The 24,142-nt window shown below is 39.5% G+C and overlaps 1 protein-coding gene across 1 annotated transcript in view; it reads left to right on the top strand.

The window, feature by feature from the left end:
* Positions 1-24,142, top strand: part of ANO2 (anoctamin 2) — a 161,831-nt gene that overhangs the window by 121,886 nt on the left and 15,803 nt on the right. Inside the window, exons 15-20 of the mRNA XM_050969920.1 lie at positions 800-874; positions 6,739-6,940; positions 10,688-10,799; positions 11,971-12,028; positions 12,860-12,960; positions 20,307-20,455. Of these exons, the coding sequence (XP_050825877.1) occupies positions 800-874; positions 6,739-6,940; positions 10,688-10,799; positions 11,971-12,028; positions 12,860-12,960; positions 20,307-20,455 (697 nt within the window). The remainder of the gene's footprint in view (positions 1-799; positions 875-6,738; positions 6,941-10,687; positions 10,800-11,970; positions 12,029-12,859; positions 12,961-20,306; positions 20,456-24,142) is intronic.

Raw genomic sequence — 24,142 nt, forward strand, 5'->3', positions numbered from 1 at the left:
ACAGCGACCTTATTATTATTTTAAGAAACCTATTTTGAGAGGAGGGAATCACTTTTCTCACATAAATCCATCTTCAAATATCTTCCTTAGATGTACATGCAGCTGGGGCTGGAGTTGAGTTTGTGTGGGGAGGGAAAAAGCATACTGGATTTCACTGATCGCAGTTGTTTTAAATTATGCAGGGAAGAGGGAGATGCTCTTTATGCATGAAAAAAACAAAGTTGGCAGTGGGGATCAGAGGGGCCTTGCTTTTGTAGTTTCCCTCTGCTATAAAACAAGTATAGCAGGGGAAGGGGAAGGTTGGGGTGCCTTGCCAAGAATTGTCTGAGGGTCACATTTAGTGTTTGTGACCAATAGGAAAAAAATCTGGGTTCAATGGTAGTCAGCATTCTTATCATGGTTTCTGTCTCAAGCACTGTTCTTCTGTAGTTTTACAAGAAGCATTTCAAAATAAATGCTTGAATCTTGCTTTGCCTAAATGTGAATTAAAGTCAATATCAGGGATTTCTCCTGATATGAACTTTAGTAGGACTTCAATACATTTTCTAATACTTAAATCATCGTTGCATAGGATATTTTCTGAATTTTGCAGACATTTTCTACATGTCTTATTTATTCTTTGCCTCCTTTATCTTGAATTAAAATCTACTTTAAAATATCAGTGTTCTAAATCGCATAATATACTTCAAAACCACAGCAGGGGAATTGAGAATGGCTCTCAATAACAAATCCTATTAATTATTATATTTCCTATTGTACAGTTCTATCACATCTCTTATTTTATATGTTTTGCCTACAGAATGAAAAGGAGAAACTGACATGGAGTGACCGCATGCCTGGATATGCAGCGAACTTTGGACTGATTCTATTTATGGTAAAATAATTTGCATTTCTTCATGTTTATTAGGTGTGAGAAACTTTGCCATGAGCATCTAGAAGGAAACCCTTTAATTGCTGTTCTCAAATATCTTAAAAATCTGAAGGTAAGGTCAGTCTGGGAGAAATACTAGGAAGGTTTGTGGAGCTCAATGCCTGCCTCCGGCTTTATTCTCTTTTTCCAAAGGCTGTTTGTGGAAAGTCTGATTTGCTGTAATGCTGGCAGTTCATTACACAAATTCTGCCTCTCTCCCAGGATTTCTGCTCCATCTCTGTCATCCAATGAAGGGATAACATTGATATTTAGTTGTGAGCACAGTATTGCATATGTTGGTCACAGTGATGTTCGGAAAGGTTGAGCCTCTGAACAGGCGACATCCCTGTGAAATAAATCAGTTGCTGAGAAATATTTATCCAAGACAGGTTCAGAGATGGACTGTACAGTAGATCATGGTATACAGTAAGATCATGGTACACACTCCTCCCTTGGGAGCAAGAATCAGGTGTGCAGGACAGCCTCTATAGTGGGAACATCATTGTCCTAGTCAAAAGTAAAATTTCCAGCAAAACAAATATATCATGAAGCTGCTGGACTTTATAAACAGCAACAGGAGGGCCTGGGTAACAAACCCTAAATTACATGGTAAAGGATCCCATTATCCCTCTGGTTAAAGTAATTAGTGACTGAAACCTTCTGTTCATACCTACAGCAACCACAAAATGTCAGCGAAATAGGCCTGTTTACATTGCAGCATGTAACTAAGGAAACTCACCTGTGGCCAAAATTATTTTGAGATACCTAAGTGTATTTCTAATTTACTCCAATTTGCATATACTGCACCAGATGTCCTGAGAAGATTTCATTTCTTTTTCTGAGAATCAAATGCTCACATTGAAATTAATGTCTACACTCTTATAGATATGCTTATATATTTATGAAGATGTATGCATTGCATATTCAGAATATTTTCTGTACATTTTAGATGTGTCCTATATAGATGTACTCACAGCATTTTGAGTGAGATTACCATCCTGTGGCCATACCCAATATTTACCTTTTAGACAGAACCTCTCAGTGGCATGAGTCATGACTTCACTTAAAACAGGTCACACTGAGTCTGACTAAGCACACAGCCCTGACTGAGCTTTCACAAGTCATTCTTTTGCAGACAAGGTGCTTACATGTGCTCTTGACTTTCACCACATGTTTAATTCTCCCCTAACATGAGCTTAAAGTGTTTTCCTGACTCATAGTCTAGGTATTACCCTCCCTGCTTACTGTAATATCTAAGAGAGATTTATAAAAGGTTATTATGTATAGTTTGTGAGATGTAAAATGCAGAGCTCCAACTCTTCAGCTTCTGTTAGTGACTAGTGGAACTATGCTGACTTTCTCCATCTGGCAAAGTGGACACAGTGATCTTATTTTTACAATATTTTGAGCATTATTTATATATAAGTGCCTACAGGAGACAACTTGCAAACCATGCATGAAATTCAAACCAACTCTTGATGAGGGAGATCGTGCTCTGCTTTTCTACGTGGATATTGCAAGTTGCTCTTTACTATATGGGATGTTTCCCTTTTTCCTGCTAGATTAGTTAAAGAGGAATTGGAAAGATCAGAGTAAAGTTTTGTTGTCAGTCTGTGAAATAGAATTGTACTGAGAAGCCTTATTGGGCTTGTTAAGCTCTATTATTGTTATTCACACAGATTAATTCATTTAATGATAAGGCCTAAAATAAATAATAAAATCTTGAATTTATGTGTGTGTGCAAGGGTACAAGAGTCAGACACAGACCTGCACACAAGCAATTTCTAGTGCTGTGAAAGTGATTGTTGAATTTTTAAAGCTAGCTTTCCCAGGCCAAAAAGGTCTGGTGTTCCACATCTATAGGTATTTTCCATGAAAATTTCTATATTGCTATAGAGTGATGCTGTTTTGTTCCATCCCTCCTTCCCTGAGCTTTACATCCCATACTTTCCCTGGTGATTCTTGAAGATGGTAGTGGTTTTCTTAGTGTAAAATCTTTCCTTTTTTTCTTTTTTCCCCCTTAATTTCCATACTTCTGTTGTGTACTTCACTTTTGTGAATCCTCTTTCAAGAATTGTGTCACGGTCCTTTCTTTTTTTTCTAGCTTTTCCTCTGTGTGTATTAAGCTAGGCACGCTGGTTTTTTTGCTCAAAATGGAGGTTGAAAAAAACCATTGTGTTTGCTTCTCTCGTCCAGTCTTCCATCACCAAAAAATTCCAAGGATTAATTCACACATGTGTGGATGCTTTATAATCTGATCAAGTCCTTTTGGTGTACACAAAGCCTCATTAGATGCCAGAAGGGGCAGAAGATCCAAGTCTGATTTAGGCTATACATTTTTGCAGGGATTATAGGACACAAGTTCACAAGTCTTATTTTTGCAGAGTGAGATCAACAGTAGCAGGAGATCTCGGCTGAGCTGGTCATCTAAAAGTCTCTCATGAGTGTGATTAACAATAACACGACACAATTTATAAACCCCATATTTAGAAGGCACATGTTGTGGCAGAGATTTCTGAGTTGGTGGTAAAGATGCTGGAAGTGCTGGGAGAGAGCAGGGTGGCATGGAGCAATGAATCGCTGGGGCTTTATTTTCTTTGGCTCAGTCAGAGGAAGAAAGAAAATCAATTTGTGTCATGGCAGGAGAGTTCAGCCTCTTCCACCCTATTCTCATTCACATGGTGTAATACTTGACTCTAGAATAGCCCTGCTGGGGAGGCAGAGAACTATCTGGACATGAAATTGTTATCCTACTTGGATGGAGGTAGCAGCCTACCCCATGGGGTTTTATAGCTTCCTTCTCAGATCTAGTTTGCTTTCCTGTTTGTCTTCATTCATACCAGGCTCAGTAGGTGACCTTTTCTGCAGCCAATTTTCACATCTGTTTCTAAGCAGTTCAGTCTTGGACAGACTAGTTCAGCTATTCAGGAGAGAAACTGCCATAACAGGGGGGAAGGATGGCCAGAGGGAATGTTGGCAATGACAGCAAACCCCAAAGTGGGCACTGGAACAAATGGTGGCCTGCCTGATCAGGAATCTGGGCAGAAGATGTATTTTCAGGAATGAGAGAAATGCTGTGAAGATACAGGAACCATTCCTCCTCAGTGACTGTCTGGGGAGTGAGAACTGTGCTCACAGTAACTGTGCAGTCCTACAAGTCCTCCTCAATTTTCTCCTTTTGCTGGATGCGCAGATAATGAAGACTCCTAAAGGAGTATTTTTCCATCTGTGTCTAAGCAGATGTTTAAAAACAACTGAGCAACTGAGAATTTCTGAAGCCCTGGTGCTTTTGCAAAGCAGATATTTTTGTTCTTTAAACAAATAAAACTTTTACAGTAATTTTGTACACCTTGCTATGGCATTGCATGGATTTGAAAAGGTTGCTACTCTCTCATCCTCCAGTAGCATTCCTCAGGGCAGGGGTTCCCTAAAATCCTTTGGTCAGGTTCAAGTTCATTGAACTTTCATGATCTGAAATTTCCTCTTTTTCTGTTTAGTGTGGACTGTCCTCGACTCTTCTTCCTGTACTGTTAAGATATCATTCCTAAGGGAATTCATGATGGAGAGAGGTGTGTATGGAGGCCCAGGGATCTCATCTGCTCCAGAATGAGGCATTCAGTTTCTGATTTTCCTTGTTCACCACCATAGTGAAAAAATTGCAAAGAAATCCAGCAGAAAAAAACAGGAAGACAGTATCAGGAAGATGATTAAGAAGGAGGAATCTTCTCAGATTAAGAAAAAGAAAGGAGCTTAAGATGGCTGTAGAGGTAGAAGGTGAAGTAAATTAATACCAGGTGCTGCTGTTTTATTTTCTTCCTTTGTTGGGGATTTTACTTTCTACTCTAGTGATTGTAATGGGGAAGCAAGGAAAAAGTTATGGTTCTTGTGTTCCTGCACCCCTTCTGTCACAGCAAGGTAGTTCAGCATGAATGTGATTTTTTTTTCTGTTTATTTGGTAGGTAAGTCAAAAGAAAAATAGATATAAAAACTAGAAATGTTTACTTGACAAAATGAAAACTACAAAGCCAAAGAAAATAATATTTTATGTCATTTGAAAAGTTTTCATTTAAACTGTTTTAGGTTCAGGTTTCTATCATTCAACCTACATTTCATTTAAAATTAATGAAACAGTTCTTTAAAAAATAAAATTAGATGTTTTACTAGGTCTAACTATTACTATTTGCTGACAAAACATATTTGACAATTTCATCTGAAACTCCAGGAGTTACTCCAAATAATTAATTCTTAGTATGTTTACTAGTTCTTCATAAAAGCAAAATGTACCCAGTTTTCACCTTCAACCTTTAATAATTTAACTCTGATTCTTGTTGTGGTTCTTTTGCAATAGATAGTTCCTTTTCATGCAACAACCTACCCCGGCATACAGGAATTCAATAAACTATTGCTGGATCGTTAAAAGGAACTGTTAAATTTCCTTAAACCCATGTTTTCAATCTGGGCCCCTAGGCCCATTTTAATAATTGCAGTAGTCTAATCTATCACATTGAGGTAGTCTCTTTCATCTGATGATCTCAAGATGTTTTACCTAAAGTAATGAATGTACACTGGAATTCTTGCTAAAGGCAAAAGGAAGAATGTACCTTCTCCCCCTTTTGTGCTGTGATAATGAAAATTTGCTCTTTTTTTATTACTGTCTAAATGATTTCTTTTTTATTGTGAATTGGTTTAGATTTTTTTTTAACAGAATACCACAACCCTGTGAAATTCAAATTCTTCTTGTGGGAACTTGACCTTAAGTAGCAGGGCCAACTTTCCTCATCTCATGGGTCAAAGCTGGCCCATGAAGAATGCCAGGGATACCAAGTGATTTCTGTGACACAAATGTAAAGTGAAGCCCTAATAACCCTGCTTAGGTCAGCCTTAAAGGAATAGTAACAGGGGAATAATAACTTTAATTTGTAAGTTGACACTTCTGCTGTGCACAGGTAAAGCTGTTTGAGCCAGTAAAGCCCATTTGCCTGACAGCACATAAATACAGGCCTTTCAGTCCAAGCCCTCTGAATCTATTGCCAGGTAAAAGATCTTGCTGAATTCCTGCTTTTGAACCCAAAATTCCCAAATTTTACTGCATGAATGATATGTGTAGCTTTAATCAGAATGGCCATGTCCATCTGCAGGAATCCATGGAATCAGTATAAAAGAATCACAGATTGGGTTGAAAGGGACCTTGAAGGTTATCTAATTCTAACTCCCTGCCAGGGGCAGGGATGCCACTCACTGGATCAGGACACTCAGGGCCCCTTCCACCCTGGCCTTGGTCTCTTCCAGGGAAGGGACAGCCACAGCTTTTCTGGGCATACTGTGAAAGGGCTCCAGCACCCTCACAGGAAGGCTTCCTTCCGAATAGCTAGCAAAAAATATCCTCTTTTTGTTTAAAACCATCCTCCCTTTTCTTACCACTACCTGCCCATGTAAAGTCACTTTACCTCCTTTTTGTAAGCCTCCCTTAGATGCTGAAAGGTGGTATAAGATCCCCCTGCAGCCTTCTCTTTTCTAGGCTAGACAACTCTCTCAACTCTCATCCAACTCTCTCAAGCTGTCTTCACAGGAGAGGCGCTGTGAAGCATCCAGCCCTCTGAGCATCTCACGTCAGTTGAATGGTTGTGCCAGTTTGGAGTGGTGCATCAATTTCCTTATTTCTTATTTATATCCCTGTTTGCTGGAGAGCCTTTTATTTCGATCACCTGCATGTTGTCACCTCGCACTAAGAAACGACCCTGCAATGCCAGTTCATGGAATACACCCAACCTCCCAGCTAAAGGTTCTGTTTCCAGGCTGAACTAACGCATATGTTCATTTGTTTGCAGATCATGCTGGCGTTTTCAGCAGTGTTTGGTGTCATCGTGTACCGAATCACGACAGCAGCGGCCTTGTCCTTCAGCACAAATGAGACAACCAGGTCAAATGTTCGAGTGACTGTGACTGCCACTGCTGTCATCATTAACCTTGTGGTGGTCCTCATCCTTGATGAAATTTATGGAGCTGTGGCCAAATGGCTGACAGAAATTGGTAAAACTGCCTCATCACATTCCTCATTAATCCATGTATTGACACCAGGGATGCAAGGAGGGTCCAAGAGGAGTATTTCCTCCTGGACAGGGCCTGTGAAAACTCTCGGGCCTGTGAAGGTACCTCTTTAAGCTAACAGCTGCAGAAAGTCAGTGGGTTGTTTAAAAAATGTTGGCTCTGACAAAGTCACACTGATGTTGTTTCCCTGATGAAAGTTTTAACCATTTCTTTACTGCTCAAATGATTTTTTGGTTCCATTTTGGGGGCATGTCTGGGCTGGACTTTTTATTAATGATTTGTACTGCATTTAGTGGCTGGACTTTCAAAGTTCATTTTAAACATGGAAATATTTCTGCAAGCCTGGCTATTTATTTCTTTCGAAGAGAAGTCATTCCTTTGACTCCTATAGAGCTTTAGGCCTAAAGTATTGATTTGTTATATATATTAGGCTATAGATGTTTACTAATAGGGGTTTAGGCTGGGCTTTTTTATTATATAAATTATTTTAGTATATAAATTACACCAAGGATGTTGACTGATAGCACCTTTACATGAGATTATTCTTCAGGCTTCTGTTTCTTCTCAATTTCTTAAAACATTTTAAAGTTCACAAATGAAAACATCTATTTCAGTCCTATTTTTGGAAGAACATTACAAACTACAGTTTTGTAGTTGTTAGAGGTCCAAGCCTGAATTGTGGAAGTATGATCCTGTTTACATTAAATTCCAAAAGTATTTGAAAGAAATGAAGACAAAACGATCCATTTTCACAAATTGTCACTTTAGTGAGTTCATTTGTTTATTTCTGTTTTGCACCAGGCTTTGGGTATATTGTAACAGGGTTAGACAAATGGACTCTGTTCTAGTAGCATAAATGAGCTCAGGCTCACTGTTCAGGCCAAAACTGTACCCAGATTTTCAGCTTTCACATGAGTGATAGGCTGCTAACTGTGTGTGACCTGATCAATTCTGCTCACTGCACCTGCCCAGGTAAGAAAGGGCACAAATATTAAGAAATGACACAGATGTGTGGAAAGAGTAGGAAAATATAAAGATGAGATTTCTCCAGCAGACTCTGGGCAGGAGCTGGGAAGTGCTAGGCACTGCCATGGCCCCTCTTTGGGAAGTGCAGGAAGAAAATCTCTCTTTGAAATGTTCACCAGGCTGAACTGTGAAAGAAACAATAATTTCGTACTTGCTGATTATTGCCCTCCTGTCACTTTGCATCTAATTCTAATCCTGTCAGTATTAGGGCAGTATTCCTAACCAACCATCAGATGTTTTGTTTAAGAAGGATCCAGTCAGAATAATCTCTAGTGCTACAAATTACATGAGGTAGAAAGTTCATTCAGGCAGCTTTCTCCAGCGCTAGGCTCAGATGCCAAATGTAATCAAAATGCTTTAAAAAATTGCAATTTATGCATGCTAATAAATGTTGCTTAACTTGTGAACTGTCATAACTGAGAGGAAAACAACATACTCAATTCTCATTTCACACTGCATTTAATCCACAAGCTGAAGAACATACTTGTTGGGCTGAAGGAGTACCTCTTGACAGCATAAGTTTCTATTTCTGGTCCAAGTACACTTGAATCTCTGTTCAGGTGAAAAATTACATCTGTAAGCACAAGAATAGCACTGATAGCAACTGGGTTAATCATAGGTTCACAGTCATGCATATGCCTCAACACCTCCTCAATCAAGAGAAAAAGACTAGGAGTTTTGTTGTTATCAATGCAGAGAGCTCATACAGGATGGAGCAGGACTCCTGTGGGCCCAGCGGAGTGGGGCACTGTTGCCCCTTTATCACAGATCAGACCAGCCAAAGTACAGATGGTATCCTGCTATTCCCAGGAAGTACAGGTCATCTTCAGTAATCAGGGGGTGCCAGACAAGATTTACAGCTCACTTGTAACTCAGGACCACAGAATGTGTTGGGTTGGAAGGGACCTTGAAGCTCACCTTGTTCCAACCCTCTGCCATGGGCAGGGACACCTTCCACTATCCCAGGTAGCTCTGAGCCCCATCCAACCTGCCCTTGGACACCGCCAGGGATGGGGCAGCCACAGCTGATCTGGGCAACCTGTGCCAGGGCCTCACTACCCTCAACGCTTCCCTTGAGGCCAAGGAAGAACCACTGAAACGGGGACAAAATCAAAACCACTCAAGTTTGTCCCTTGCAAAGGCAACAGCTCCTTCAGAGAGCTAAGACCCATTCCACCCTTAACTCAACTCATCCTCCACCTGCAAAGTTCCAGCTGCCTAATTTTGGCATAACAACCCACCACAGTGTGTTTCATTTTTTTGGGATGAGGGAGTTTTCTCTGTTACTAATGCACCTTTTCTGGCTGAATGCATTTCTCATGCAGCACACCCGACGAGCTGGAGGACAAATTCTACACATGCCTCTACAGCTATGGTACAGGGTGTCTGAAGAAACCTCTGGGACCATATATGGTGTGCAAATGTTCATCCGGAGGCTGAACTCATCCATGGGGGGGTTCTCTGTAAGGCAGGGTTTAGGATTTTTCTCCCTCAAATGAAAAGTTGCACTGCTGTTATTCGATATTCCTGCTGCCCCGAGCTTTTCTCTCTTTTTGCGGATCTATTCAATGTATGGGATCACCTACCAATTGTTTGAAGGTTTAATTAAGCTTTTTTATACTTATAGGTGAGTTATGCCTTAGGGCTCATTAGGTTGTACTCTGATCTTTTATGAAAATGTGGTTGAAAGTATCACGAAGAAAGTCAGGTAGTGAGGGCTTATAAGGCTTTTCTTTTCCTTTAATGCTAAAATAATCATGCAGCTTTTTAAAGAAAAAACATCCCAAAACAATAGCAAAGCAAACAGAACACTCAAACTGTCCCTGAAACAAAACCGTACAAGTACAGCAGTATTTTTAATGATGTCCTTAAACCAGAGCTCTGGATCTCCTTATTAATCCACACTTTCTTTGTGCCATGGAAGTTCAGCCAAGAATGATAAATTTATTCATAAAATTATATTCTCTTACATTAGATACAGCTCAGGATGAGCAGAGAAATGCAAGCGTTTCACCCATATAAAATCTTTAAAAAAGGATCCTAACATCAGTTTGAAAAGCCTCTCTGTCTTATACCTGCGCTTTCTTCTGCCAGAAAACTTCCACAGAAATTGCAAATAAATCTGAGAACAGAGTAATGAATACTGAAAATATTTAAAGCAAGAAATATATTAAATACAGAACATATGTAGTGAAATGTAAACAAAAATGTGCCTTTATTTTTGCACTTAATTCACTTAATACCTTATTCAAAAATGTATTTAGTCTTATATTAAGCATCAAATATATCAACAATCTCACCACAGAAAAGAAGGCTCACGGACTACAAGTTAAGGATGTTTTTAAGGTGGTTTTTTTCTGGTTGAAAGTCTTTGTACTTTGGTTTCACCATTCCTCAATTGAGAATATGAATGTGTTGTTATTTCAGTTGTGTTACTGTGTAGCAGATATACTCATGTGAGTCACTATCCATATATATAGCAGAGTAATTTATACTGCTTTTGCTTTGTGGAATTGAATATCTCTGGAAATCAGGACTCAGTGACAGACCTGGTGGTTTTGGTACAAATTAGAGGTACAAAAGAAAAATTAATATAAGCCCAAAATTTGAAGTTTGGGGATTTTTTTGTATATGTTTGGGGATTCACGGATTTTTATATTACTTACTGATTCAGTTCTCTGGTTTGCTTTTTTTCCCCCCCAGAAATACCGAAAACAGAGAAAACTTTTGAGGAAAGACTGATTTTGAAGGCATTTCTACTGAAGTTTGTGAATTCTTATGCATCAATTTTTTATGTTGCCTTTTTTAAAGGAAGGTAGGATAAATATCCTTTTCTGTATATGCATTTTTTAATATGTGTCTATATTAGTGGATCTGTGTATAAAAATGGGCACAAAGGCCTGGGACTGGTCCTCTTTGGCAGCTCTGAAAAAACATCTTTGACAGGGTTATCTTAAGTTAATAATTCATTTTGGTTTTTTAAAAAAGTGTAGTTTTTATAATGAATGGTGGTGCTTACAGGCTTTAACTTTCCACAGTTTAACAAATTGAAGCATCATTTGGCAAAGAAAGGTCTTCCTATTTCATTTAAAATTACGGAGCTCTTTTTTCTATTACTTTAATTTTATTTTGCATTATTCTCGTGTATCAAATTAAGAAATAGCTACAGTCAACTGGCAAATGAAGTGAATGACCAAAAAGCTAATTCAGCTGTCCTACTAATTAAGTGAGACTTCCTATGGGCTCAGAATCCTTTTCTTTTGGGACCCAGTCATCCACATGCTTTTGAATGGGAAGCTTAAAATGATTCTTTGCTAAAACTTTGGCCAAAAAATGCTTAAAACATCCACTGAATTCTGTTTCCTATCATTTTGCTCTTCCTTTTGGGGGATGTAAAATTTTTTAATCTCTGCTCTTCACTAATCCTATCCAGCACCTTTCATTTGAGGATTAATGATGCATTTTGCCAGCAGTTGAAAAAAAGTAACCAAATTCTCTCTTTTTTAAACGATATTTTTGTGTTGTATGGTTCGAATAAAGTCAATATCATTGTTTCTTGTGGAGTAGCCAGAAGAGTCTTTGTTGTGTACAGATGTGTAAATAATTCCATTCAGGGCATTATTCACATATAAGAGAATGTGAATTAGGATATATGTCTCCAGGTTTATTTGACATCTCTAATCAAGTGAGGGGTTTTTAATTATATTGTTTTATCACTGAAAAATATTCATTAAAATTATTTTATCCAGATGTAGTAGAAGACCATTTGTAGAGGCCTATTTCTTTGAAATAATCAAAGCTGAATAGATGCTGAGCCCTTGAAAATTTATGTTTAAGAAGCAACTTCTGAAATATTTTGACTAATACAAATGAACAATCTTGATTTCAAAGTTAACTTATTTTTGTGTTTTTATATTAAATCATGGTGTTGATATTAGCTTATTTTTCTGTTTTTATTCTAATTTATATATTATTTTTGCTTTCAGGTTTGTTGGCCGTCCTGGTCGTTATGTGTATGTGTTTGAAGGTTATAGGATGGAAGAGGTAAGTCCATATGAAATCCAAATTACAAATAAAATCCTTTACACAAAGAAATATGTGTTCAGTAGACTACAGACAATGGGAAAAATAAAAAACACATGTTAAAACAAGAGGTTAAATCTTCAGCTTGAATAGGCAAAACCCAGGGTGTCCATCAAAGGAAACTTTATATTTCTTTCTGCAGTTTTGACTATTTCATGACCTTTCTTAGGTGAAGCATCACCATTTCTGTGCTTTACAACTGGGCACTAAGGCACAAACATTCCATGATTTGGTTGAGGCCCTTGGGAAGTGTGAATCTGGCTTCTCATTCTGCAGATCACTGGAAGCTTGGCAATTTTAATAGCTTAAAAACCTGGAGCCATTTTGTGCTAAACTTATAAACATTTTTTTTTAAATCCCCTCATGAAGGGGATTACTGTGGGTATTCCCTTGAAAGCTGAGAGATATACTCAAGGTTTGACAATAAAGCTGACATAAAAGTCTTTACAAGATTGAAGGTTTTCTTTCCTCCTGGGAGAGATCAAGTTGGAAGAATATCTGTGATCCTGCATTATATTTATTACATTGATTATATAGCAAATATTTTTAAAGGAAATATAAGAGCCCCAGGGCATCATGAGTTATTTAAGAGCTCTGGGTATTTTCCATAATGCAGTTTTATGAGTGGAGATGAAATACCTTGTGAAGCACAGATTTGCAGTAATCAATGATCCCACAAAAAATGGTGGTAGGGACAGTAGGCACATGGAGATACTGGGAGCTCTCCCAAGTGGATATTTTTAAATTATTTCTCTAAATCCCTTCACACTCTCTGGTCTTGTTTAATTGCAGTGTGCTCCAGGAGGGTGTCTGATGGAACTCTGCATTCAGCTGAGCATCATCATGCTTGGAAAGCAACTGATTCAAAACAATCTCTTTGAAATTGGAATCCCGTATGTATCCTGGCCTTTTCCATTATGTGTTATTCCTATGACACAGTAAATCAAAGCCTTGATCCTTATTCAGCTAAATGGGACTTTTGCCACTGCCTTCAGTAGGTTCTAATTGAATGTGATGATAAATCACATTTTCGGTTGTGGTAAAATGATCTGATTGTATTTTATATTGAATAATTTGCTATATCTTCACTAAATGGCTTAAAGAAAATGATGAAATATATGAAATAATTGATTTAAATTAATTTTAGAAACCGGAGAAAACAGGCAAGGTATGATAGATCTCCTGGGAAGTCTCAGAAAAGCTTTCAGGACAGCAGCATTGAATACAAATTAGCACAAAGTGGAGGGGAGATAGCATGGGGGAAAGCAGTAGCCCACAAAAAATGTTAAAATCTATTACTTGACTATTTTATGGGTTTGGGGATAAAATCCACATGTTTCCAAGGTGCCTTTATGTCATTCTGGGATGATGCAGGAGCAAGCAGAGACATTGACAGCTCAGTGCCTTTCTGCCATGGTCTGCTTCAGTGCTCAGTTCCCTGCTCCAAATACAGCGGGAAAAATCACCAGTGCCAAGAGGATCTTCAGGCACTGAGAATCCCCTGAGAAAGTCCTTCTTCTGCCTCTTGGGAGGTTTGCTTTGTGGTGGCAGTGGCCTGTGAAACGTTGGAGATGAAGAGTCTGGTTTGGACATCTCAGCTCTACTGAAATGAGGCAGAATCTTCCAACTCTGGTGTCAGCAGCTTTTAGGTCGCACCCATTAGGCATGATGATAGTAACTAGAAACAAAGAGGAGTGATTCTTAAAAGATATGAAATATATTTCAAATGAGCTCTTTTCCTCCCTTTTCTCAGCAAGAACTTGTTTTTTTTTTCTTGCAAGGAATTTAAATAGAGAGAGAGAAAAAAATTCCCAAACAAATCAGGTGTAGATTATGGATGGTTTCATTATTCTTGTGTCAAAGTTTTATAGGAAGGACTGTTTTGTGTCTGCATTTCCTTGAGTTTACATTTTATTTTGAGAAAAGTATGGTAAATCATTCCCAAAATATCTGACATGTTGAAGGCTTAAAGCTCTCTTAGTGTAAACCTGCTGTAATTTGTTTCTCGTCTTTCAAAAACTCACTGCTACTGGACTTTTTAAATGGGAATTTTATGATGTTACAAATACTGTATTTATTATTTTTGACTCATGAAAGCATGGGCTGATCTAGTCCAAACAGAAAGTCTTGTCCAATTATTTTTCATTTCCCTCCCTTTGGTGCAAGAATGTGATATTTTCATCTCATTTTTCTCCCTCAGATCTGCTCCCTCACCCTTCATTTAACAAACTGTGGTAGCCTCAATTTTTAAAACTGTTTAAATCAATCATTCTTTCATCCTCCCCTTCCTAGATAAATACCTCATTTCAGTCACAATTCTATCTTGTCATATTGGAATAAATATATCTGCTTTTCTTTGCTTGTCTGCATTCCCAAGAAAATCGTGTGTATGTCTGTAGGCTTCGGCCCTTCTCCCTGGACCTATTTGCACCAGAAGAATCACTGAGCACATAATTAAATCAGAGTTAGCTTCCTGTTCCTGAGTGGACCACTGTACTGGTTTGGGCTGGTTCCTCAAGGGTACCAGCAGCTGCATTTTTCATTGCCCCTTGCCTTGTGCCTCTTTGGAAAGACTGAGAATCAGGGTGAGTAACACAGATTCTTCCATTGGCTCCCTGTATTATCACTGTGGGCAGAGTCCAGGTGCTGCCACCAGCCTTGTCCATGAAAAAGACAGAAGGGGGTATCATAAATGGTTTGGTCCTCAGAATCTAGTGCTGTCCCCTGCACATCTGTAACATGGAAGCACCTCTCTGCTGAGATATCTGAAGACACTCATCAAAAAACATTTTCTTCATCACTGAAATCTTAGGATTTCAAGGGTTTTTTTCAGGAAATCTTTTAATTTCATTCACCAGAAAACCCAAGGTATTTTAGGTGATTGAAGAAATCACAAATCCCATTTTCTTCTCTTTCTCCTCAAAAAATGCTGCTAAGTAGATGATAGAGTAAGTTTACATGCAACAGTCATCCTTTATGCTCCTGGAGCCCCAAACTGGAAAGAATTGGAAAGCATCTTGACATCTATTCATTCTGCTTTATCCAGTACTGGGTGAGGAGGGAAAATTCAGATTGCAGCCCTGCATTTTTTACGGCCACATCCTTGCTTTTCCTTCAGTGTTTCTGTAGAAATTGCTGCCACAGATATGATGGATGTAATTGCTGATCTCCTGAACCTTGCATGATTTATTTCTTTAAATTTCTGCATCCAGCTATAGCAAACGAGCTAGGGAAATGCAATAAGATTTGAATTATAGAAAATTAAGCCCTCTTGAACTGAAATGTTTGTTCTGTGGGGCTGGAATTCACAAGTTTACCAGATGTAAATATGCCAAAGTTCACTCAGATGTTCTTTTAGTTCACATCATTCTTTTACTCTTGCCATAGGAATTGACCCTAAAAGGCTGCAGGGCTTGAAAGCCTTAACCAAGAGTTCTTTTAAGACCCTTTTATTCAGTTCTGGTTTTTTCTGAATGTACAGAAAAAACTCAATCCTTGAGGGTATTTTATTACTCTCTGTCTTTGACTTTGGTGTTAAACCCTTAGGGTGAAATCCTGGCCCTATTGAAGCAAACAGCAAAACTATTGAATTTAGTGAGGTCATGGTTGTGGCCCTTCTATTCAACATCAATTTCCATTACTTCCTTCAAAATATACTTATATATTCTGGGTGAGAATACCAAAAGTTAATAAAATTCATTTAAATACACCCCTTCATAGTTATTTTCTCTTATGTTGTTTTTCACCTCTACTAAACTATTCTTAATTAAAGGTTTGGGTGGGGTTTTTTGCCTTTTTTTTTTCTTTTCCTGTTTTTCATAGTGGTTTTTCTCTGATTGAGAAAAACCCCAAACACAACTGAGACTCTTGTAGAATCCAGGATATCTGAGTGTTCCAAGAAAGCATGGCTGTACCAAAAATTTGTGTGAGAACAAGAAATTTACACACTTTTGTTCTTCCCCTGCTCCCTTCTTGTGCCTGTGAATGTGAGAAGGTTTTTCTTTATGTGAACAGACTGTAGGAATATGACTGAAGGAAGGCCTGGATCTTCAGTGTTCCTTCCCAAAAGCAGGAAAGAAAATTACAGGCAAGGACACAAGAGTCTGGATCACTGCTCTTCCTTTTGTCCAGATTCAAGTGCTCCAGCTACTCAGCCTAAGAATCTTTTCTGTTTAGCTTTCTCTCTGCAGCTTTTTCCATTATCCTACAGATTAAAAAGCATAAACTGGAAGGAGAGCCTTAAAAACCCCACCTGCTATAAATAATCCTTTGTTCCTGGCAGCTGGATTCTAGGGGCTTTCTGTCTTTTCATGTAAAACCTCCACATGCATCTCTGTTCTAGCAAGTATTCATAGAATCATGGAATCACAGAATGGTTTGGTCTGGAAGAAACGTTAAAGACCTTCCAGTTCCAAGCTCCTGCCATGGGCAGGGACACCTTCCCCTAGCCCAGGTTGCTCAGAGCCCCATCCAGCCTGGCCTTGGACCCTGCCAGGGATGGACCAGCCACAGCTTCTCTGGGCAAACTGTGCCAGGGCCTCTCCACCATCACAGAAAGGAATTTCTTTCCAATATCCCATGTAAACCTGCTCTCTGGCAGTGTGAAGCCATTCCCCCTTGTCCTGCGCTCCATCCCTTGTCAAGAGTCTCTCTCCATCTTTTCCACAGGTTTCCTTCAAGCATTGGAAGGTTCAGTTAAGTTTCCTTGGAGCCTTTCTTATTCCAGGCTGAACAACCCCAATTGTACATCCACTGAAGACACAAACACTTGTGCCAACGAAGTAATTTTCCTGCATCCATTCTCTTTCAACCTGCCCTCCAGATGCCCCACCTCTTCAGCCTCTATCTATTCTACTCTCACTCACTCCACAAATTCTTCATTTTTCCCAAGTCATCATCATTCCTTCCCCTAGATCCCCCAAATCCAGCTGCTCCTTCTTACTGTATCAATAGAAAAACTGTTGAATCATCTCTGATTTTTGAAAAGGAGTGTTCATCTAATCACCATGTGCTTACAGCCCAGCCAGGATCACTTGGAGCTTGATTTCTCTCTTTTCATCATATTTTTTCTCAAAATCTTGAGGGTTATTGACAGGTAGTGATTTTATGCTCACATCAGATGCTTGTTAACATGCATAATGCAGTGCTTATTGGTTATACTGGGAATTACAATCAGCATAATTCAACCATGTTCCCACCTCTTACCTAATACAATAATTTGGTGCCAATCCCCTGTGAGAAGCTGCAATGTCATTTTTAACTGCTCTAGACACAGCCTGACAAAAAACTGGTAATTTTCTTTCCTTCTCATCCTGCATTCGTTCTTCTCACATGCTGTTCAGTTTTCTTAAGGATGCACCTTGCGTTTTGACATTCCCTGGCAAAATGACCAGAAATAATGGCTATTCCACAGCTCTAAAGTTTTCCCTCTTTACTGAGATCTGTGTAGAATCATGAAACATTGCTGCATGAGCCTCTTCAGTACAAAGCTTCTGGGACACTATCCCGAATGGGCAAATTTACCACTTCCTCACTGTGGGGGGCTGCACAGCAGGAAAAAATCAGAAGCTAAAAGAACTCTTTTTCTGTCAATTTTCTTTAAAAACCTTGATCTGGGTAATTAAGAAATGGGCTTCAAACAAAGGCATTTAAAAAGCATACTCAATTTTAGCGCCACAATCATAAGTACAGATAAAGGGTTCTGCAAAACTAATTTTCATTGCCCTATTGCTGCATAGCTGGAGAATAACACCCTGCAAATCCTTCTCCTCTGTTCCTTTAACTTTTTGACACATTTCTGCTTGGTCTCAAACTTCACATGCTTGGATATGACACAAAGGTAATATTTGTTTTTTGTGGAAAATTTGAAATAATTGGTTTGGCTTGCTTTCAGTCAGTTGGTCTTTCAAAAAAAAAAACCCAAAAAACCTTAAAAAGAAGCATGCAGACATTCTTCAAAGCTGAACTCCAAATGGTTAAAGGTGCTGTTCATAATGCCTGGCTTAGAGATAACCAGATGAAAAATTAAAAATTAGTCTGAGCAACTGAGCCCTGGGTTTGGTGTATTCCCAAATAAACATTAAACCCAATAACAATTGTTTTATTTACTGGATTCTTGTGGGAGGTGTGTGTATGCATTAATCTCCAGAACTTGATTCTGTGGTGCTGTAGCTGAAGCATTAGATCACACGTGCACAGATTTCACATCTAAACACACTTAAATTTTATCTCAGCTGCTTCTGTGCCATGACAACAAGATCATCTTCACTCTCATCTGCCCATAGAAGTGTGAGAGACATTTATAGCTTGTATAATTTCATTGGAACAGAAATTAGCATTGTCTTGAAACTATAGTTTACCATCCTCTGGGAGTCTCTCACATGAGGAAATTAATTGGGATATTTTGGAAGAACATCCTGGGAATTCTTTGATTATTTTAAATCCCGCCCCAGCCTCCTACCCTCTGAATGATACATCACCTCTGTCACCGACAAGTTCCCTTGGCTGCCATAAAGGCAGAGGGGGAGAAAGGGAATCTAGTGTCTTGAAATGGCTGATTTTGCAAGATGTAGGAGGTAAAAGTCTTTGTAAGGATTCATCTAATTCTGTCTCGTGAAGCATTTTAAATTTACCCCCACCCTGTCATTAAAACTGTGCAATCTGAGTGTCCTGGTTACCAGTAATGCCAAAGCACTGATGGTGTTACCATCAGACTTAGAAGCTACATCTTCCTTCCACCTCAAACAAAACCAGGAGTTGTCCTATTGATTTTTGTAACTTTATGATCCAGGATCTGAGAGGGCTTGATGCAATCTAGACCTGTTTAAAGACTGTCTTCCAATCCCAAATTCCTCCATACTGGTGATGAAATGGAATGGGTCCTGTAAACACTGGTAGGTGCAGAAATTCCTCAGTCACTGTGGGAACACAGTGATCCCACTGCTCAGTGTAAATTTAGGAATGAAGCAACAAACCCACACAGCAAAGTCTTTATTGTGTTTGCCAGCTTTTGTTCCTCAGCCTTGCCCTGCTACTGAAGCCAGGGTCCAGGTAAGTGGTTCTGCTTCCCTGGAGGTCCAAAGGAAAACCCCTTCTCCCAAATATTCCTGTATCCAGGCCACACACCTACAGTTCAAAGGGTTTATCACAAGTTGTGGGGGAAGATTTTGTGGGAGAGCCCTGCTTATACTAATTGCAAAACCTCATTGGAATTAGTCTGGATTTCCACTCATGGCACATACGTGAAGAACTGTAAAATAGTGTCGTATGTTTCTGTGGAAGATAAATATCATCTGCAAAAGAAAGATATGCAATAAGTATAAATCTGGCTATTTTATGCTAATTTGACTGTATTTTGCTGCCTTGATTATGAAGAAATACCTCATTCTACTGTGGTTTTCCATGGGAATTTCTCAGTGTATAAAATAGCATGAAGTTGCTGATGCATGTGTATTTAAAATATCATTGGGGTGGGGAAACATTGGGAAAAATTTACTCTTCATTTAGAAATCATTCATTTTACTCTAATTTATTTGTCATTGTCATTAAATTTGTATCCCCATTTCAGTGGGACAGTGTTTGATATTGCTTTTTCTACTGTCAGTACATTCTTGTACCCTCTTTCTTTGGAAATATCCCATAATCACAGAATGGCCTGGGTTGGAAGGGACCTTGTAGCTCATCCAGTTCCAGCTCCCTGCCATGGGCAGGGACATCTCCTACTCCACATTGCTCAGAGCCCCATCCAGCCTGGCACTGAACAATTCCAGGGATGGGGCAGCTGCAGTTTTCTGGGCAACCCATAAACATCTGGCAAATTTTTTACATTAAAATTCTATTATACTGGAAGTTCCCAATTTTTATATTGAGATGAAATTGTGGCTGTAGTAAAAATGTGAAATGACACCGTTATATTTTGTATTTTGTTAAAAGAGAGGTACTCAGTATGTTGTTCTTGAGAGTACTAATTACTAATATTATCTAGGTTCCAGGATCTTCAAGAAGATCCCCTTGGAATATGCATCTAGAGAGAAAAATTATTATAAAGCACTGGATTCAATTCCACTAGCTTGTACCTGTCAATAAACAACATCTGAACTTTCCCAGAGGGGTGTAAACTCCCCCTGTGATGCACCAAAGTCAAACAGGATTAATTTTGTTTTGCTGTGCAAAGATTTGGACCAAATCTTTTAGGGGAAAAAACCCCAGACTTGGTTCAATCTGAACTTTTGTTCCTCAGGAAGCTCAAGAAGCTCTTTAGGAAGCTGAAAGATGAAAGAACTGAAGTAAAGGAAATGGAAACCAACCAATCCAAGAACCCTCAGCAATGGGATCTCGACTACATCTTGGAACCTTTCACTGGGCTGACTCCAGAATACATGGAAATGAGTAAGATTTCAGAATTTTCTTTCCCTTTCTGCAATAACCATTGCCTTACATAGGACTGAATGCCAGAAGTGGTCATGGGAGAGGGGGAAAAATACTGCATCACTTGTAGTTTGCAGAAATTCCATGTGAGCCAGCAGGGCTTTGAGACTACCATACTACCAACAGAGAAATAATGATGAATCCCAGTATCTGTTAATACTTCTGCTGCCAGATTCCAGTGTTCCCAGCTGTGGAAAGTGCACAGAAACCATTTAGCCACAGGATCAGCAGCTATGGTTAGGAGGGATTTCTGGAGATCAGCTGGTCCAACCTCCTGCTCAAAGCAGGATCAGCTAGAGGATGTTGCTCAGAGACTTGTCCAGTTGGGTTTTGAGTATTTCCAGGGATGGAGACTCAACAACTTTTTCTGTATTTGATCTCCCTTACACCAAGGAGTTTTTAATGTTTAAGTTGCACTCCCTACATTTCCATTGTTACCCTGTGTCTCTTGTCCTTTCACTGGATGCCCTTGAGAAGGTTTTAGCTCTGTGCTCTCCAGCTGGCCACATGGGTAATATCCCCTTTTTTTCCTGTGGTAAAGCAATCCCAGCACTCTCAGCTTCTCATTGATCATCAGGTCCTCTCGTCTTTTAACCATCTTAATGGCTCTCCAGTGGATTCACTGTAGTGTGTCCATGTTTTTCTTCTACTGGGGAGCACAGCACTGTACCTGCCCCATGAGTAGACCCTGCAAAGGCAGGGAAAGAGAAAGCAGGAAGGCTGTGGATAAGGGAGTAGAAAAGAAAGAAATAGTCCAGGCAAACCCAAGCTTGAAGTTGAAGAATTCAAGGAGAAACACAATGGGCGTGGTGTCTAAAACCAGACATCCGGTTAAATATTGAATGTGTCAACTCCTGTTTAACACAACTGTTTTAACACAAGTCACTATTCTCAAAATATGTAAAGGGGAACATATTTTAAGGTAAAAAAACTAAATACCATATATGGTTTATCTCTCTATACAGAAACAATTATGGTTTGTAGATATAATTTATAATTGAATTAAAAATGAATACATTAAAATTTATAGAATGGTGGGTTTATGTAAATCTATAAATGCCTAAGTATACATGAGGTATTTTGCATGATGACAGATTTGGGGATATCTTATTAACATGTGTAGGATCCCAGCCTTGCCCTCTGTAGTGCCATCAAGAATCCCTCACCTCCCATTATCTCCCTCTCAATAGTTCCAGCTCACCTCAGGATCTTGTCTGTGTTGTCACTTCTGTGATCTTATCCCCTTTTGCAGTTAATGATACTTTGTTGAAAAATTATCCTTTTAGGACAATTTTTTTCCATGAGTTACTTCAGCCCAAGATGATTTTTCTTCCTTTAAACTTTAAGCAAGATTCTTAGCAATTTCTGAAGTTGAACAATGGTAAAAAAAAAAAAAAAGACATTTTTTCCCTTTTTTTTTCTTTTTGTTTTTGGGGGTTTTTTTGTTGTTGTTGTTGGGGTTTTTTTTTTGTTTTTTTTTTTTTTTGTTTTTTTTTTTTTTTTTGGGGGTTTTTTTGTATTTTTAGGCTCAGGAATAACTCAGAAATATCTATTTTTAACAACCCACATTTCTTGGTTAGCTAGGTCTAAGGACAAGGAGGACTAAAGTCTAAGGACTTTAGTTACCAGTAACAAATATATACTGGTGTGATGTTTGTCAGCATTGCTTGGGTTTGCTGTCAGTGGCCTTGATTCTCCTGTGTGAATAGTGATGCTCCAATGCTGGGAGTTTGAACATAATTTCCAAAATGCCAGATTTGTTTTAAGGGTGCATTTAAGACCATGTACTCAGAAAGGAAGCAGATCAGTAGTCTGTCCTTCAATGAAGAAAGTGACATTTTCCTTACCTGTGTTTGGCTTCAGAGTACCTCTTGGAACTCCAATGTTTAGCCATTTGTTATGCTGTCCCTTAGGAAAATGTTTGGGTTATTCTAATTTTAGGTGCAAGTTCTAGAAATTGCCAAGATGAGTAAAATCATGGCCACTGAAATAAGTAGGTTAATGTGTTTGGTTTTTTTTAAAAAAGAAAGAAATGCGAAGTACCACCACAGTCTATTAAGGTTTGGGGGCTCCTGTTCCAGGGAAGTGGTCCCAGCCCCAAGCCTCCCAGAGTTTGGACAATGCCCTCAGGAATATGGTGGGATTCTTAGCTTATTCTGTGCAGGGTCAGGAGTTTGACTTCAATGGCTCCTTTCCAACTTGGGATATTCGATGGTTCCCTTTGATGGTTCCCTTCCAACTCGGGATATTCTATGATTCTGTTCCATGGCTTTTACTTGTAGTATCAAGGTTTAAGCTACTTTTGTTATAAATCACTAGACACTAAGCCTGTTATTTGGATCAGTCCCTTGCGCCAAGTTCATAAACCGTGGTGAGCTCCTCAGCCAGCAGCTACTCAGGGGTGATTCAGGGAAAATGAAGAGATGAATTATTGATCTAAACATTTGTTTACAACAGGAGGATGAGCTTCCAAAGTGGAGAAGCCTCACAGTCTGCCAAGCTGTGCCCTGCCTGTGGGATTTGCAGACAAATGTGCAGCAGATGAAAGCAAAGCTGCAGCTCCCCAGCCCCGGTTGCTGTCCTGGGTCCATGTCCCTGATCTCAGCTGTCAGATCCACTGCTCAGACCACCCACGCTGGCAGGAAGCACTTGGTGCAACTCAGCACTGAACCTGTCAGCTGGGATTGTTGTCAAGGGCATAATGCTGCAAGAGGCAGCTCAACAGATTATTTATCTATTTCTCTAATTTTGAGCTGGGGACAGTGGCAAGGGAAGCAATGCAGAAGGCCAGATGAAGATTTTTTTTTTTCTCCTGAATTACTTAAAAACGCAGGGTTACTGGAATGCAAGAAGAGGTATGATATTAAGGAAAAGAGAGAAATCTGCTTGCTGTTTCAGAACTTCTTAATTTTCACACTGATTTACTCAGGCAACCACCCTCAGGCATCAGTGGCAATCTGGAATGAAGCAGCTGAAGGAGAAATTGCAGGTGGGGCTTGCTGCATCCTTTGGGGTTTCCCCGTACAGATGGTGATGGAGTTTCATGCAGAAGCAGGCAGATTACGTATCCAAGTGTGAGTAGTCACTACATTCAGGTTTGTCCTGCTCCCACTTTTAAGGATGCATGACATCCTTAGCTAAGACTCTTGCTTCCAAGTCTAGCATTCACTAGGCTGTATCCTAATCACAGGCAGTCTTTGCCTTTTTTATCCATACGTCCAATCTCTTTTACTGATTTCTGTCAAAACCTGGAGTCTGGCTGTCGTGGTTTGAGAGGAAATGAAGTCTTTTGTGATGGTGTGGGCAAGCCAATCGGTGTTCAGATTTAATATTGGCACCTGGTTTGTCCACTGAGGGTATGGATATGCCTCTGAGAACACAGGGGGTTAAAAACTGTGATCTCCCAGGGGAACTTCCTCTTTGAGTTCCGCTTGGGACTGAGCAGACCCTCAACCCTCCCTGCCCGGCTCTGAGCTGGGCGGGGGGGAGGGGAGCCATGCGGCCGGAGGGAGGTAGGACAGGCCTGGGCCGAAGGGTGGAGGAGAACATTGCAAGGGCTTCAGGCAGCCATCCCCCATTCCCCCCCCCCAGAGGGAGAGAGAGGGAGAGAGCCAGAGCCAGCGCCTGTGATAGCGCGGCTGGCGTGAA

Source organism: Serinus canaria, chromosome 1A, assembly GCF_022539315.1.
Source record: "Serinus canaria isolate serCan28SL12 chromosome 1A, serCan2020, whole genome shotgun sequence".
NCBI classification, from domain to species: Eukaryota; Metazoa; Chordata; class Aves; order Passeriformes; family Fringillidae; genus Serinus; species Serinus canaria.